The sequence below is a fragment of the Solanum dulcamara genome, chromosome 12 (assembly GCF_947179165.1).
Source record: "Solanum dulcamara chromosome 12, daSolDulc1.2, whole genome shotgun sequence".
NCBI classification, from domain to species: domain Eukaryota; kingdom Viridiplantae; phylum Streptophyta; class Magnoliopsida; order Solanales; family Solanaceae; genus Solanum; species Solanum dulcamara.
In genome coordinates this window covers 15,238,274-15,253,924 of record NC_077248.1, presented here as the reverse complement: position 1 = coordinate 15,253,924, position 15,651 = coordinate 15,238,274, and the positions used below count along the sequence as shown (strand labels likewise).

Here is a 15,651-nt window from a genome sequence, read left to right as displayed (position 1 = left end):
TCAAAGTTCAATAAATAATGAAAGAGGTAAGAATTCTTACCTATTCATATATATATATATATGCATAAAAAAATATTCAATAGTTTTATAGATTCAATTAAATGCATATTTACATTTTTGTATAAATTATTGTAGGAGTAGTATTTAATTGATTGAGGGGTAATAATGTTGTTTAATATTTAATGGAAATTTTGAAAAATTTATTTTTAAATTTTTTAATTTCCAATTATAGAATAGTATAGATAGTAAATAAGATTATAATGTGTGTTGTACGAGCCCTTTGTGGCTCATCCGCTCATGCGTTATATAAAATATATACACATCTGGCTTACATTACTTTACTCTTAGATACAAATGAACCCGCCTAGTCTATGACGATCGAAGTATGATAACATATTACGAACCCAAATGCTAATGAACGATCTAAAAAATGTGATAACAAACTAAGAAAAACAACACATGGCACGATGTTCTATAGGATGTTTCCTAGTTTCCAGATATATACTTTCAGTTTATTATGTTTTATACTTCTTTCACCTGAGCTTTAATTAGTGGTGGGGCTACAGTGTATCAAGGGTGATTAGGCAAATATCAATTGTCAAAAAAATTATATCATACATTCAAATGTTATTTCAAACGATCGAATATATCTTATATTTTAAACACTTTCATTTTTGGAGTCGGGCTCGAAAGAGACTGAAAAAAGTCTTACATTAAAATAGGTCGTGATTTTTAACTATTTTGAACAAAAAAAATTCACATAAAATTATTGTATGATTTATTTGTCGGAATTTACTTTCTTACGTAGTTACTCAAATAATCTTTGACATAGAGGAATAGTGAAGGGGAAAGTGAGGAGTAAATAGTGTGGTGGATCCCACATTATAATAAAAATTTTCGTAGTTCGTACACATTGACTTAAAAGATTGTATCCACGTATCGTAAAAACAAATTATCCTATTCTGAATATTCTATAGATGTTACAAAATTATCAAAGTTATGTTAATATTACTACTAGTTACAGACTTACAGCCAAATTGTAAAATGTAATGTTGAGCAATGTTCATTTGTTTGGCGCAGAGTGAACAATACTAAATTTTGAAGATAGCTATCAAGTATCCCCTTGTTAAACTTGTCACTGATATCCATTTCCATCATCAAAATGAGGAGCACTACTGTATCAAGAGTGGCTCTTATGGAGGATTCGAGTCTCCAAAATGACCCTCCAGACCAATGATCCATCCATTGACATCCATTGCTAATGCCCACTGAACAAGTCGAAAATTTACTCGTGGAAATAACAACGTCTTCCATTTAAACGTGGCAAGAAAAAGTGTTTAATACAGTTTTACATCTCTACGAGCACACAAAACGAGATTAACTCATACAGGCAGGCATACAACAAATTCAAGCTAATCAAACACAGTGACTTTGCCAATTTGCACAAGCGACAGAATATCATATCACCAGGATACATTTCCCTATCAATCCTCTCACTTGACCTCGCACTGCAAAGAATCCAGACCAATTAAGATAAAACAGCAGTCTTCTTTGATTTCCTGCTCGCGTAAATCTTTGAATATAAGCTCCTGGTTCTGATCGATAACAAGACATCTAGACCAAATCCAACGATACATGCTACAGCCATAACTATGAACACAAGCCTGTAACAATGAGCACCTATACACGTGTTGCCACCGCTCGCTATCTTTGTTGCCTGAGCATCATAAAGTAAACCAGCAAGCAAACCAGAGAAGAGAAATGAGCCGAGGGGAAGGTTGAGGATAAGGACATTGTAGATGAGACCATAGTACTTGAGACCAAAGAGTTCAGAGGCAGTTGGAACAGTGACAGCAAGACGAACTCCATAGCAAATTCCTACGACAATAGAACCAATGTACAGTGATCCTGGCATAGCCATGGCCATTAGGATGTATCCAACAGCCATTAGAATTTGTGAAGCTGCATTCCATACAGGCCTTGGTATTGCAGCTTTCCTTCAAACACCGAAACTAAGACCAGTAAACGAATGCCAGAGACACGATTAAGAGGTAAAAAGAAACAAATTACCTATATATCTTTACTTAATCCCTTTTCTAATCTTTGTTAACCTTGTTGGCGACACTGCATTCCAAGAAATCTATTAAACATAGATCTTTACAGAACTGAAAAGGACCTCTTGTTGCACTAATTGTTCCTCATTAGCACTAACATTTAGCATAGAGAGCCAATGACATACCATCTCAACTTATACAAAGCACATAAAACAATCAGCTAATTTGTATGACCCACCTTTTAAATGTTATTTATCTATCACAACAAAAAAATCATCCAATCCATGTCCCACCTTCTTTAAATGGTACTGTTTACTTATAATCGGCGGATCCAAAAAAATATACAAGAGGATTCAAAAAATAAAAAATGGAACATCATACTTAAGATTTAAAAACTTATAGACGTAACACAATTTTTGAATCCCTTTTGTCACTAACACTAACACCTTCTTTTGTATAAGGGGATTCGACAGTTTATACACAGTCAAGAGAATTTGTTTTTGCCCTATTTCCGCAATATAATTTTCAGAGACAAAATTCAATAGAACTCTTGCTAACTCCTAGCTCCCCTCTGCCTACCACAAAGATAAAAGCATAGGCTCTATATTTAAAGTTCTATCATGCCTATTATAAATATTCTTTAATAGAAGTAATCATAAAAGATACTCCAGTTGATTAAATTACTCTTATGAGTCTTATCTCACTCTTAAATGAGTAAGAATAAATACTTTCAAAAAAGTGAACTAAAAGGTTACACTGAAAAAAACAATATTGACAAAAGAAACATTATTTTAATTTTACACTATTTCTTTATTTAGTTCAGTTTGCTCCAAAAAAGGAGAGACATCTTTCTATATTTAGAAATAAATTCACTTTAAATCTCTCATTAACGTTAATGGCATGCACTCTCATTACTATCAAAAGCTTTCTTCTTAATCTCCATATCCAATCAAATAAATAAAATAAGTATTTACTATACCAGCAAATCAAGCTGTAAAGGTGAAGAGTCAACAGTATTTCTTCCTTTTCAATTTATTTTATCCTATTTTACTCTTTAACTAGTTTAAAAAAAGAATATTTTTCATTTTTTGATAACTTTTTAATTTTATTTTTTTTACGTCGCAGGCTAATAAACAAACAAAATACTACTTCATCCGTACCAATTTATATTAGAGAAAAAGTCATGATATATGCTCTCAACTTTTTCATTTATAGTTAGTAAACCCAAGTGGCTCATATATACTTTTACCGTTATACAAATGGTCACTTTTGTAACTATGGAGTATATATGATCTACTTTTGAAATGATGTATATATGAGTTATTTGTATAATATTGGGTATATATGACAGTTTTAAATGATAAAATTAAAAAATATATCAAATCATTTTTTCTTTATATTATGTTATTTGATTTTACACAAAAATTAAAAAAAAAACTTTAAAAACTTAATCTAAAATAAGTGAAAGATATAATTATAAACGTCTCATTAAAAATAGAATGAGCAGTTACTTACTTGATGAAGTATTCAGAGACAGATCCGGAAAGAATGCGCCCAAAAAATCCCCAAATGCTGGTGAGTGACACGAAAATGGACACATCCACATAACCCATAGCCAACCCCATTTGTCCCAAGTTATTCATCACTGCTAAACCAGTCCCAACTCCACAAAGGAACGACGCAAACAATATCCAAAAATCAACTGTTTTCATCGCCTCAAATATTGTGTGGTCTTCTCCAATCACCGGCACCGTCGCCATTTCCTTCTTCACCACAACCCCAACATCCTTTTTCTCCACAATTTGTTCGGCCAAAAGTGGCTCACTTGCAATATTGTTACCTTCAAAATCCAGATTCACCGAATCGGAACGAATAAACTTCTTCGCCATTAGATACAGGGGAATGAACAAAGGCGACGCCAATAAGATTAGAAGTATAGCAGCAAATAATTGCGAAAACACAGTGCCATGAGGGCCTGAAATGTCGAATGCTAACAAGTAAACAGCGATAAAAACTGCGACAACATTAATGATGCCGAAATATTTAACTTCTTCTTCCTCTTCAGCAGAGGTAGAGGAAGGTGGAATTTCACGGAGAAATACAATCGCCGTGAAACAAACAATAAAAGGGACTACAGCAAGCAAAAGTAAGAAAGTTGAAGGATCACTTGCAAATAGAGCAGAGCAAATGTCAGTAAATATAGCTGTACTCAAACCAACGTACCCTTTTAAAATTCCCGAAACAGGGCCTCTATTTTTCCTAAAATTACGAATACAAGTAACTAAAATGGCAGTATTCATCCAAGTTGTACTGTTCCCACCCATACACAAGAAAATACACATGACCCAGTAAGGGAGTGGTTGAATTCGACCACTAACAACGAGCCACTGAACTCCATAGCCAATGAAGCCTTCTATTGAGCCAATGAGGAGAATGGCGGGAGTAGGTAATCGGTCGGAGGATAAGCCGGCGAAGATGCCGAAGGCTTTTCCGACGTCTTTAGCGACGGAGAGGTTGTTAAGCTGGAGCTGTGTGAGGGACATGAGGGATTTAAGGGCGTCGGAGTAGTTAGAGAAAGTGTAATTGTTGCCGGAGATGGCTTGGACCCAGACGGCGGCGACGAAGCCCAGCCATTTTCTGGCGGGAGAAGTAGAAGGGATGTGGAAACCCATGGAGTTCGTGTAATAGAGAGAGAGTTCAGTCCTACTTTGGGACTTGGGAAGAAGAAAGATATATATATACTGTGAATTTTTAAAAATGCAAATAGTTTAAAAATATCCCAACAATTAATAAAGTCAGCCACGTTGGTGGATGCAGGTTTTATGTAGGATATTTGAAATTTACGGGGTGTTTGGATATAGATGATTTGATTTTAAAAGAATAATTAAAGTCGAGCGGAAAAAGATGTATCTGAAAATTTTAGTTGAGTTTGAACATCCATTTACCTAAATTGAAAAAAATAAAAGATTAAAATTTTAGTGAGAAAAAATAAGATTTTCACTTGATAAAGAAGATGAGTTTTTCAGATTTTAAAAGTTCATCTTAAAATAAAACCAAAAAATCAATCTAATATTTCTATGGACAGATAGCTCTTATAATTTAAACTATATCATAAAAAATTTATGTGTCCATAGTTTATTTTGTTCGCATCTCTCGTCTATCTCCAAGTGATGCAATCGAACTCAGCTTGTATGTATTAGTATTCGTCGAATACATCTCTTTTCTTTTCCGAATTTTGCTTGTCTCTTTCCTCCCTCTAACTGTAATTATGAATCATAATTAGATAAATTATAGCTATTAATGATAATTATCATCCAAATTATAGCTGGTTTATGTATGTTGCTCAAGATAAAAGTTCCTATTAAGAAGATAACTTTTTGTTTCTTTTTATGTTGAATTGTGCACTATTAAAGTTGTAAAGAACTAGTAAAAAAAATGATTTCACGCACAAGGCTAACATGGATCGATTTGCCCCCACCCCCACGCAAGATATATACATGAGGCCAAATTCAAATCATATTCCACTTGAATTATGTAACATCAATGGTGAAATCGGTCTTTAATTATGTAACCCTCATTCCTCACCATTATTCACCTCTATGCATCGTTTTGGATGAGAAATATCTTCTTCCTCCTACCTTAATTTCTGGACAACAGGTTTGCGCAACTTATAATTTTTAGCCACGAGTGCATAGGTATAAAAATGTATGACTGTGAAATTTTGGAGAACGACCGGCTACAATAATTTGCATCCTTAGCCTGTCAATAAGTGGTATTTTTTTAAAACACTTGCTATATTGAATAGTTGAAAACATGCATGCACTTAGGGATAAATTGAAAAAAACTTGAAAAGTGATGTTTGGTCATATAACTTGGTAAATATATTTGGCAACATTCTAAACTCTTAAATACTAGGAAGAAAAAAAAAAAGGCAGTTCGGTGCACTAAGGCTCCCGCTATGCGCAGGGTCCGGGGAAGGGCCTGACCACAAGGGTCTATTATACGCAGCCTTACCTTGCATTTCTGCCAGAGGCTGTTTCCAAGGCTTGAACCTGTGACCTCCTGGTCACATGGCAGCAACTTTACCAGTTACTCCAAGACTCCCCTTCTAAATTCTTAAATACTAGAAAAAGTTAATATTTGGGCCAAGTCCTAGTATTTGGAAAAAATTTAATATTTAAAAATTACTTCAGATTTTTATATTTAATAAAAAAAACACCCATCATTTATTTATTTCAATTAATATTTATCTACCTCCTCTGAAAAAATTTGAGTTGTAATTTGAGTGACAAGATTGAGAAAAAAGAACAATTTATTTTTAATGGATTATAATTCCAATTGAATCAATGAAAAGTTTGAATTATGCGATTAATGTATTGCTCTTGCTCATATTGTTATTTTATTGTTGTTGATTGTTATAAATTATGTTATAAGATTATTTTTAACGGAACATATTCTTTATAAAATGATAATTCAAACTTATATGTATTTTTAATAATTTTTAGAACTTACAGTTATAAATCATATTTTTTGAAATAGTCAAATATTCTTGGTTAATTTGTTGTTATTGATTGTCGTCAATTATGTTATAAGGTTATCGTTTAACGGAACATGTTCATTATAAAATGATAATTCAAACTTATGGGTATTTTTAATAATTTTTAGAACTTATAGGTATAAATCATATTTTTTAAAACATTCTTGGGAAAGTTTGTGGCCAAATGTATGGTGAAACTTCACACAAAAATAAATTTCTAAGAATATTTGAAAATTTGGGGTCAAACGCTAGCTTAAAGAAAGTTGTCTAGAGTAACAGTTACTCCCCCTAGTTCATATTAAGTGAATTATTAAGATTTGATACATTTTTTAAGAAAAATATTTAATAACATAAATTAAAAGCTATTTTCCATAATTACTCCTATGATTATTTCCAAACTATTCTACTAAGAAAATAGTTAAGAACCTCATTAAATGAAGGTTAAATATGAAGAAAAAAAAGTTCAAATAGTTTTCTTGAATTTTGAATAATTCATTACAATTTACTTAATATGGATTAGAGAATATTGCTCCCTCTCGTTCATATTAAGTCAATTGTTGAAGCAAAAAATATTTTAAGATATAAATAAAAGGTTACTTTCCACTATTATTTTCAAACTATTATCGTAGTAAATATAAAGTAGCTAAGAACCTCAATAAATGAAGGATAAATATGAAGAAGAAAATCAAAATTCTCTTAAACTTAGGATAATTAATTTATTTTGGACTATAAAAAAAAATTCAACACTTCACTTAATATGGGCAACTAGAGGGAATAATTTGTATCCAGTCAAATATAAAATTAAATAAGTTACAAGTAAATAGGAATGAAAATTTTTCACTTTTTCCCGAAAAATTATTTCATTTTAGTCCAATGGAAAAAGTGAAAATAATATTTTGGATATTTTTAAATTTTCAAATACACTTGAAGTTGTATTTGAAAGTTGAAAAATATTCAAAACATTATTTTCACTTTTTCCATTTTTAAATTTATTTTGATTTCAAAAAAATCATAATTTTTTTATTTTCATAAACCTCATTTAAATTATATTGTATGTTCAAACAATATATATATATACACATCCATTTTAAATATTAACTATAAAAATTATGATTTAAGCCACACTATGAAGATTTGGGAGGGGATGGTCGAGATGAGGGTGGGGAGAGGAGTGTCAATTTCAGAGAATTAGTTCGGTTTCATGTCGGGGCGGCCGACTACTGAAGCAATCCATCTTATGTGGAGACTGGTGGAGAAATTTAGGGAAAGAAAGAGGGATTTTCATATGGTATTCGTTGATCCTGAAAAGACTTATGACAAAGTTTCGAAGGATGTTGTCTAGAGGTGTTTGAAGGCTAAAGGTGTTCTGATGATGTATATTAGGGCGATAAGGGATATGTATGCTGGATCCAAGACTCAGGTTAAGGTGACTCAGAGCACTTTCCTATTGAGATGAGACTACATCAGGGATCGGTGTTGAGCCTTATTCTTTTTGTCTTAGTGATGGATGAGCTGACACGATCTATATTCAGGAGGAGGTTCCATTGTGTATGCTATTTGCAGATGACATAATTTTGATTGATGAGACTCGGGACAGAGTCAATGATAGGTTGGAGGTTTGGAGATAAACTTTGGAGTCCAAAGGGTTCAAATTGAGCAGGATCAAGATAGAGTACCTGAAGTGCAAATTCAGAGTTGCGATGGAGGAAGAGGGCATGACAATGAGACTTGCCACTCAACCTATCCCCAAGAGAGAAAGCTTTAAATATCTTGAGCCCGTCATTTAGAATAGTGAGGAACGATGATGTCGCACATTGCATTGGGGCAGCATGAATGAAATGGCACTACTAGAAAAACTTGAACTACATGGAATTGTTTTTAGGGATTTTGAAGAGAAATCCGTAGGTAAATATGTTTTCAAGGGATTTTCTTGCTAAAACAATCCATTGGAAAAAAGCTCGTTTGTAATTATTAGCTGCAAATTTTAAAATTTCCAGGTAAATTACCTCCGAATAATAAATCCGCCTATAAAATACCTAGGGATTTTCTTGCTAAAAAAATCCATTCGAAAAAAGCTCGTTTGTAATTATTACCTGCAAATTTTAAAATTCTCAGATAAATTACCTCCGAATAATAAATCCGCCTATAAAATACCTAGGGATTTTTAATTCGCAATAAACTTACCTGCAAATATTTCCGCAAGAAATAAGAAAAAATTGCATGAAATTTTTGTATAATTTGGTGAAAAAGAGGAATTTTGTTGCGGATTCATGGGAAAAATCCACGTGTGATTCTGTAGGAATTTTTGCAATGATAAGAAAATATATATAATGTAGATCTTTATCCATTTCACTTTTTGCAATGATACACATGTTTTTTTTAATATATAGTATGTGTTACTATTGTTATTATAATAGGTCTCTACATAATATACTACAATTTGCTCAATATAGTCCTCACCACCAAATTATTACTTCGTTTATATGGAACGCCTTTCAGCCGTACTTAGACTTTGTCAAAATAGACCACCTATGATGCTAGTCTGCTTCTCATTGCCGATGTGGGACGTCGTTCCCCACGGTTTCATTGCTCTCCTAATTGTTTGCCACTCAATATTTCTTTCTTGCTTATTTGTCTAATTTTTTTGATTTTGTTTGAGAATGGATCCATCAAATAAGGTTTTTATAAGTTTCAAAAGATTTCTTAAATTTTGAAACAAATTCATTTTATGAGATAATTTTTTGATCATACATATTGTATTGATTAATTGTCGAAATTCTAGCAACGAATACATGATTAAGTTTTCAACAAAATCAGAAATTGATCAAGATGATAATTGAAACTATAATTATAACATTATTTGATTCTTAAGTCTTAATACTAACATTTAGAAATTAATACCACTCAACTAACATACAATAAATAAATTACCCAGGTAATAATCTTATAGAAACTTGGAGTAAAAAAATTCCGAAGTAATAATATAGCCACGCAAATTCCTAGATAAAATACAACTAAGTTCTCGGGTAATTTTCCAGGTAATATAACTTCCCAAATAAATTCCCTAGAAATTCTCCCCAGGTAAAATTGAAGCAATAAAATCCCTAAATAATTTCCTAGGTAATCTAATCCCCCGGAATATTCTCATAAAAATAATCTCCATGTAAAATCGCAGTAACTAAATTCCCAGAAAAATTCATAGGTAATATAATCCCCAAGTAAGTTCTTGTAACGACCTGTTCCCGTCGTTAGGAATATGCCAATGGAGAAGGATTTTTGGGCCAGAAAATTTCGGATAGTAACTTCGGAAAAATTTAGCTTAGGTCAGACTTGGACAAATTTTGAGTCAGGTAAAGTCTAGGATGGTCATGTAAATGATGGAAGGTCAAATCTCTAATTTGATTAGACAGGCTGATAGCCTAGAAAATACAAAGATTTACGGCTTCAGGAATCACATTCGGGTGAATAAAACTCTCGGATTCGAATTTGACGTGAAGGACATATTTTAATACGTCCTTAGAAGGGGGTGTATTGTGAAATGGGGGCTTGGAGCACAAACTTCGAGTTCATTGTTTCAACATATCCCGTTAGAGCGGGATTATTCCTGTCAGAGCAGAGCTGCCACAGCGGGATGAGTCCCGCCAGAGCGGGGCAGTTGCGACTTAAGTCGTGTAAAATCCCAGAAACGGCGACTTAAGTCGTGTAAGATCCCAAAAACTGTCTTTTCTGCAAAATCAGTTTCTAAAACTTCAAGAGGTGACCTAGGGCAAATTCTACCAATTTTTTACTGATTTCCATGCTTAAGGTAAGGATTTTACTCCCTAAATTCATACTTTGACTCCTAGAACCTAGAAAGTATGGTTAGTATTCATTGGAGGAGGGGTTGAACTGGAAAATAATGGTGGGAAATTGCCCAAGGGTAAGGTTAGCATCATGGGTTTGGCCTGGGTGTGAATTGTACTATATTTCATGATCGTTAGGCCATTGTGTTGATCATTTATATGTATTTACTATTTTCTAGACCAAGAACGAGAAGAACGAACCCAAGAAGAGAAGGCTCTTGCATTGTAAGGTTGTTGAAGCTTGAAATTGAGGTAGGTGATGGTCTAGTTTCCCGTATGGATTTCATATACTTGTTAAATTACTTTATGATATGCATGTGTGTATATGAATAGAGAAACATATTAGATTATACGTGAAATGATCACTTGCTAGCCTATTTTTGTGATGAACCTGTTCTTGGTGATATAAATACAGTAAATATTAAATGTATTTGTGATTGTGGTATGCTTGGATCGGATGTCACGTTCCGATACATATTTGAATCGGGTGTTACGTTTTGACACAAAGTTGATTGTTTGTAGGTCCCTTGAGAGGACCTTTGTGTGAAATTATAACATGCGGAAGATATTAAGTTATGATATTGCTGAATGTTGTTGAACTTGAGATTAGTTGACTTATTCTGTATATGTATATGCCTATTGTGTTGAATTTACTTGTCTATCATCCTCTTACTAGTTAACCACGTGATCCTACCAGTACACTTTTGTTTTTGTGTACTGGTACTACTCTTGCTTTGCCTTTTATTGAGTACAGGGCATATTCAGCCGGATACGGAGAGACCTCATCTAGAGGAGTGATTATGATTTTGAGTTTAAGAGTGAGCTGTTCCTTAAGACTGACGTGAACTCTATCTTTATTTATAATCCTTTTTCTTTTTCAGGACTTAGATATACATACAATGGTTTAGTTGTTACTGATTTCTATTTGGAGTTGTACTTCTGTTTTAGACTTGTTAGTTTTAGAGTTTTGGTACGATGACTTTCACTTCCTAGGATGTGTTTACTTTCGAATATTTTGAGTTTATAACTAGTTGGTTTCTGAGTTTATGGGAACTCAGCATATATTATTTATTTAATCCTTCTTCTGTATCTTTAAGCTTATGTATACCTTGCAATTATTATTGTTGGGTTGATTAGAATGGTTCTCCCACCGGAGAGTTAGAGTGGGTGTTAGTCATGATGAGTTAGGATTGTGACAAAGTTGGTATGAGAGCCTAGGTTCGTTGATCTTATAGTACCAAAATGAGTCTAGTAGAGTCTTGCAAAACGGTACAGAGACGTCTGTACTTTTCTTCGAGAAGTTATAGGATTTTAGGAAAAGTTTCATTGTCTTCTTTCCTCCATGCTATAACTTGATTCTAATTGATATTTGACGACCCAAATTGGTATCTAACCCCTTTTACTCTCTTGTCCGCAGATGGTAACACTATTTATAACGGTGTCAGGTCGGTAACTCTAATAGAGCTAGAAGAAGAGCCAGTCGTTCGAGGGCGTGGCAGAGGAAGAGGAAGGAGAGGGAGGCGAGGCAAGGGCAGAGGTAGAGCAACACCTGCCAGAGTAGAAGTTCCCATTGAGGAGGTGCTAGTAGGCGAGGCCCCTCCTGCTCCCCAGAATGAGTTCGAAGGAGAGGTGGAAGTTGAAGAAGAGCAAGAGCAGGCTGAATAGGTGGAGAACATCCAAACTGGGGTTGCTAGTATTTCCCCTCGAGATCCAATATTAGCTTAGCAGATCATGGTCTTTCTAAGTGGGTTGACTGGAAATGGTGCCATTCCTACCATGCCTGCAACACCTGCTCCTGTTACTCGTACGTTTGCTGTTGCAAATCAGCCAACAGATAAGGTGGTAGGCATAGATGCATTTTTCAGGCCACTAATGGGTCCTGTAATGAGTGGTACTGAGCATGACATGCTCACCAAGTTCCTCAAGCTCAAACCTCCAGTTTTTCATGGTACTAAAAATGAAGATGCCTATGAATGTATACCTGATTTCTACAAGAGGTTGCACAAGCTGGGTATAATGCATTTGCATGGAGTGGAGCTTGTGACTTTTTAGTTGTAGGGTGAGGCCAAGCAGTGGTAGAGGGCTTATGTGGAGTGTCATTCATCTTTGTCTCCCTCACTCACTTAGGTTCAGTTCCATGCTCTGTTCCTAGAAAAGTATGTGCCCCATACTCTGAGGGACAGAAAAAAGGAGGAGTTTATGGCCCTTGAGCAGGGAGGGTTATCAGTGGCTACTTATGAGGCCAAGTTTCATGCATTGTCTAGGTACGCTACTCAGCTGGTCATTACAGAAAAGGAGAGGATCAGGTTGTTCGTGAAGGAATTGCACCCTGAGTGACAGGTACTTTCGGTCTATATGATTTCGTCTGGCAGGAGTTTCAATGAAGTCACAGACTTTGTTAAGAAGGTTGAAGGTGTGAGGAAAGATGGGCGGCCTAAAGCTTTGCCTAAGAAGCCCAAGAGTGCAGGTAACTTCCAGAGATCCTATTCCAGAGAATCAGGTAGGCCGGTGATTGTTTTTCAATCAATTCAGTCAGCCCTGCCTACTTCTACTGGCAGTTTTTCAGGTACTCCATAGTAGTATCTGGCCCATAAGGGTCATGAAGCATCATTCCCAGGTAGCCGTCCGTTCTTTGATCGGGGCTATTTTAATTATAGGGAGTCTGGCCATATATGGAGGGCGTTTCCTCACCCTTGTGGGTCAGTTTCAGCTCCATAGCAGGCCAAAGCAGTGGTCCCAATAGCTAGAGGGAGTAATGGTAGAGGACGTCCACAGGTTGGGTGAGGAGGGAGTTCGAGAGGCTGTGGGGGTTGAGGTAATGGTAGTGCAGGTCGAGGATCAGCCCAGCCAAGTAGGGAGATATCCCGTCAGGATGATCAAGCTCAGTTTTATGCATTTCTGATAAGACCGATGCAGAGGCATTTGACGCATTTATCATTGGTACTATTTTTTTCTATGATCGGATGGCTATTTTTCTGTTTGATTCGGGTTCCGCTTATTCTTATGTGTCTGTGAAATATTTCTTGGATTTTGATGCACTGTGTGATATATTGGATGCCCTTGTTCATGTTTCTACCCCTGTTGGAGAGTCAGTCATAGTCACCCCTGTATATCATGCTTGTTCTGTTGTGTTTATGGGATACCAGACTTGGGTTGACTTAGTGATTCTAGACATGACATATTTTGATATGATCTTAGGCATGACTTGGTTGTCTCCCTACTTTGTTGTACTTAATTATAATGCAAAAATTGTAGCTATAAAGATCCCGGGGAGGGAAAGGTTAGAGTAGGGAAAGGTTAGAGTGGGAAAGGGTGTACAAGTCTAATCCAGCTAAGGTCATATCCTTTCTCTTGTCTAGAAAAATGGTGGGGCAGGGTTGTTTGGCCTACTTGGCCCATCTATGGAATGTTGAGGAAGAGTCTCCTACTATTGAGTATATTCCAGTAGTGTGTGAATTTCTAGAAGTTTTCCCATCAGACTTTCCTGGTATGCCTCTTAAGCAAGATATAGATTTCTGCATTGATCTAGAGCCGGGTATCCATCCAATTTTCAATCCTTCCTACCATATGGCTTCAGCAGAGTCGAAAAAGCTTAAGACTCAAATTCAGGAGCTTCTTGACAAGGGGTTCATTTGTCCTAGTGCTTTTCCTTGTGGTGCTCTGGTGTTGTTTGTCAAGAAAAAAGATGATAGTATGAGAATGTGCTTTGACTACCGATAATTGAATAAGGTCACTATCAGAAATAAATAACCTTTGCCTCATATTGATGACCTTTTTGACCAGTTTCAAGGTTCTTCAGTCTTCTCTAAGATTGATCCCAGGTCTGGGTATCACCAGTTAAAAATTAGGCCTGAGGATGTGCCCAAAACAGCTTTTAGGATCAGGTATAGGCACTATGAATTTTTAGAAATGTCCTTTGGGTTGACCAATGCACCTGCAACCTTCATGAGTTTGATGAATGAGGTGTTCAAACTGTTCCTGAATTCGTTCGTGATAGTGTTTGTAGATGATATATTAGTGTATTCAAAGTGTGAACAAGAACATGCAGATCACCTTCAAATTATGTTAAGTTTTTTTGGGAAGAAAAAATTTGTATGCAAAATTGTCTAAGTGTGAATTTTGGATGTCTTCAGTTTCCTTTTAGGCCATGTTGTTTCAAAAGAAGGGGTAATGATGAATCCGTAAAAGATTGAGGCAGTTAAGAATTGGGCTAGGCCCAGTTCTGTGACCAAGGTTAGGGCTGTTCAAAACCGACCACTACCGATAATCCAACCGCAAAATTGACTTATTGGCTTAATTATATTGAGTTATCAGATTAGCGGGTGGAGAATGGATTTAAATTTTATAATTAATGGCTTATCGGTATGGGGGTGGATTACTCAATTTTCTTATTGGGTAAATCATTAACCTGATAAGAATTTATTATATTTTATTATATTTTTATCCCTAAACATATAAAATATATATGGTAATTATAATTTGTAAACCTAAAGATAAGCCTCAACCCTCAACAGGCCAAGCCCATTTAGTTAATAAGACAACCCATAACCCATATAGTAAATAAGTCCAGCCCACCCATTTAGTAAATAAGATAAGTAGACAATAATTATACCCTAATTTTACCTAAAGGCCAAAGGGTAGGAACTAGGAACGAAACTGTTGTCATCTTCCTTTCAACTAATGGATTCCTAGGGTTGTTTTTGCTTTTTACACGGCGTCAACTATCAAGAGAAGATCGCTAACCACAAGACCACAACAACTCAGCAACTGCTAGTCTGCTACTACACGCAAGGTAAATTTCAAAAAAAAATTCTACTTAAGATCGTAATGGGTTTTTCCTTCTGATCCATGGGGTTTCTTCTATTTTACACTACCATATTTGAAGCAATAGTATACGTGAACAAGCAATCTTAGATAATTGAACAATTTCTAGAATAAAGTAAAATTGAAGCTCAATAAAATCAAAAACTACAAATTAATTTATTTGGCTCAATACATGAACTGCAAGGTCTTGTGTGGTCGATTTATTTTTGCAAGAGTTTCATTTGGCTTGACTATCTGTTCATCTATTTCCAGCCCTGTGTTGTAAAGGTGTTGCATTTTTTACTTTGTTTGTATTTTCAATTTTGCTTCCACTACCATAATGTGTCTCTGTTATATATGGATTAACAAATTCTCTATTTTTCTATTTTATGTGTATTTTCCATTACTATTTGTT

The 15,651-nt window shown here is 35.0% G+C and overlaps 1 protein-coding gene across 1 annotated transcript; it reads right to left on the bottom strand.

The window, feature by feature from the left end:
- Positions 1-1,284: 1,284 nt before the first annotated feature.
- Positions 1,285-4,836, bottom strand: LOC129876532 (protein NUCLEAR FUSION DEFECTIVE 4-like). The gene is made up of 2 exons (XM_055951989.1): positions 3,570-4,836; positions 1,285-1,997 (listed from the first exon to the last, which is right to left on the bottom strand). Exons 1-2 carry the CDS (start codon positions 4,724-4,726, stop codon positions 1,529-1,531), a joined length of 1,626 nt encoding a protein of 541 aa, XP_055807964.1. The 5' UTR covers positions 4,727-4,836; the 3' UTR covers positions 1,285-1,528.
- Positions 4,837-15,651: the final 10,815 nt, after the last annotated feature.

Excerpts from the sequence above, each read along its gene's own strand:
- LOC129876532 (XM_055951989.1), bottom strand. The coding sequence starts at position 4,726 with ATGGGTTTCCACATCCCTTCTACTTCTCCCGCCAGAAAATGGCTGGGC. Across the intron at positions 1,998-3,569 it reads GTCTCTGAATACTTCATCAA|GAAAGCTGCAATACCAAGGC; the intron begins GTAAGTAACTGC and ends CGGTGTTTGAAG.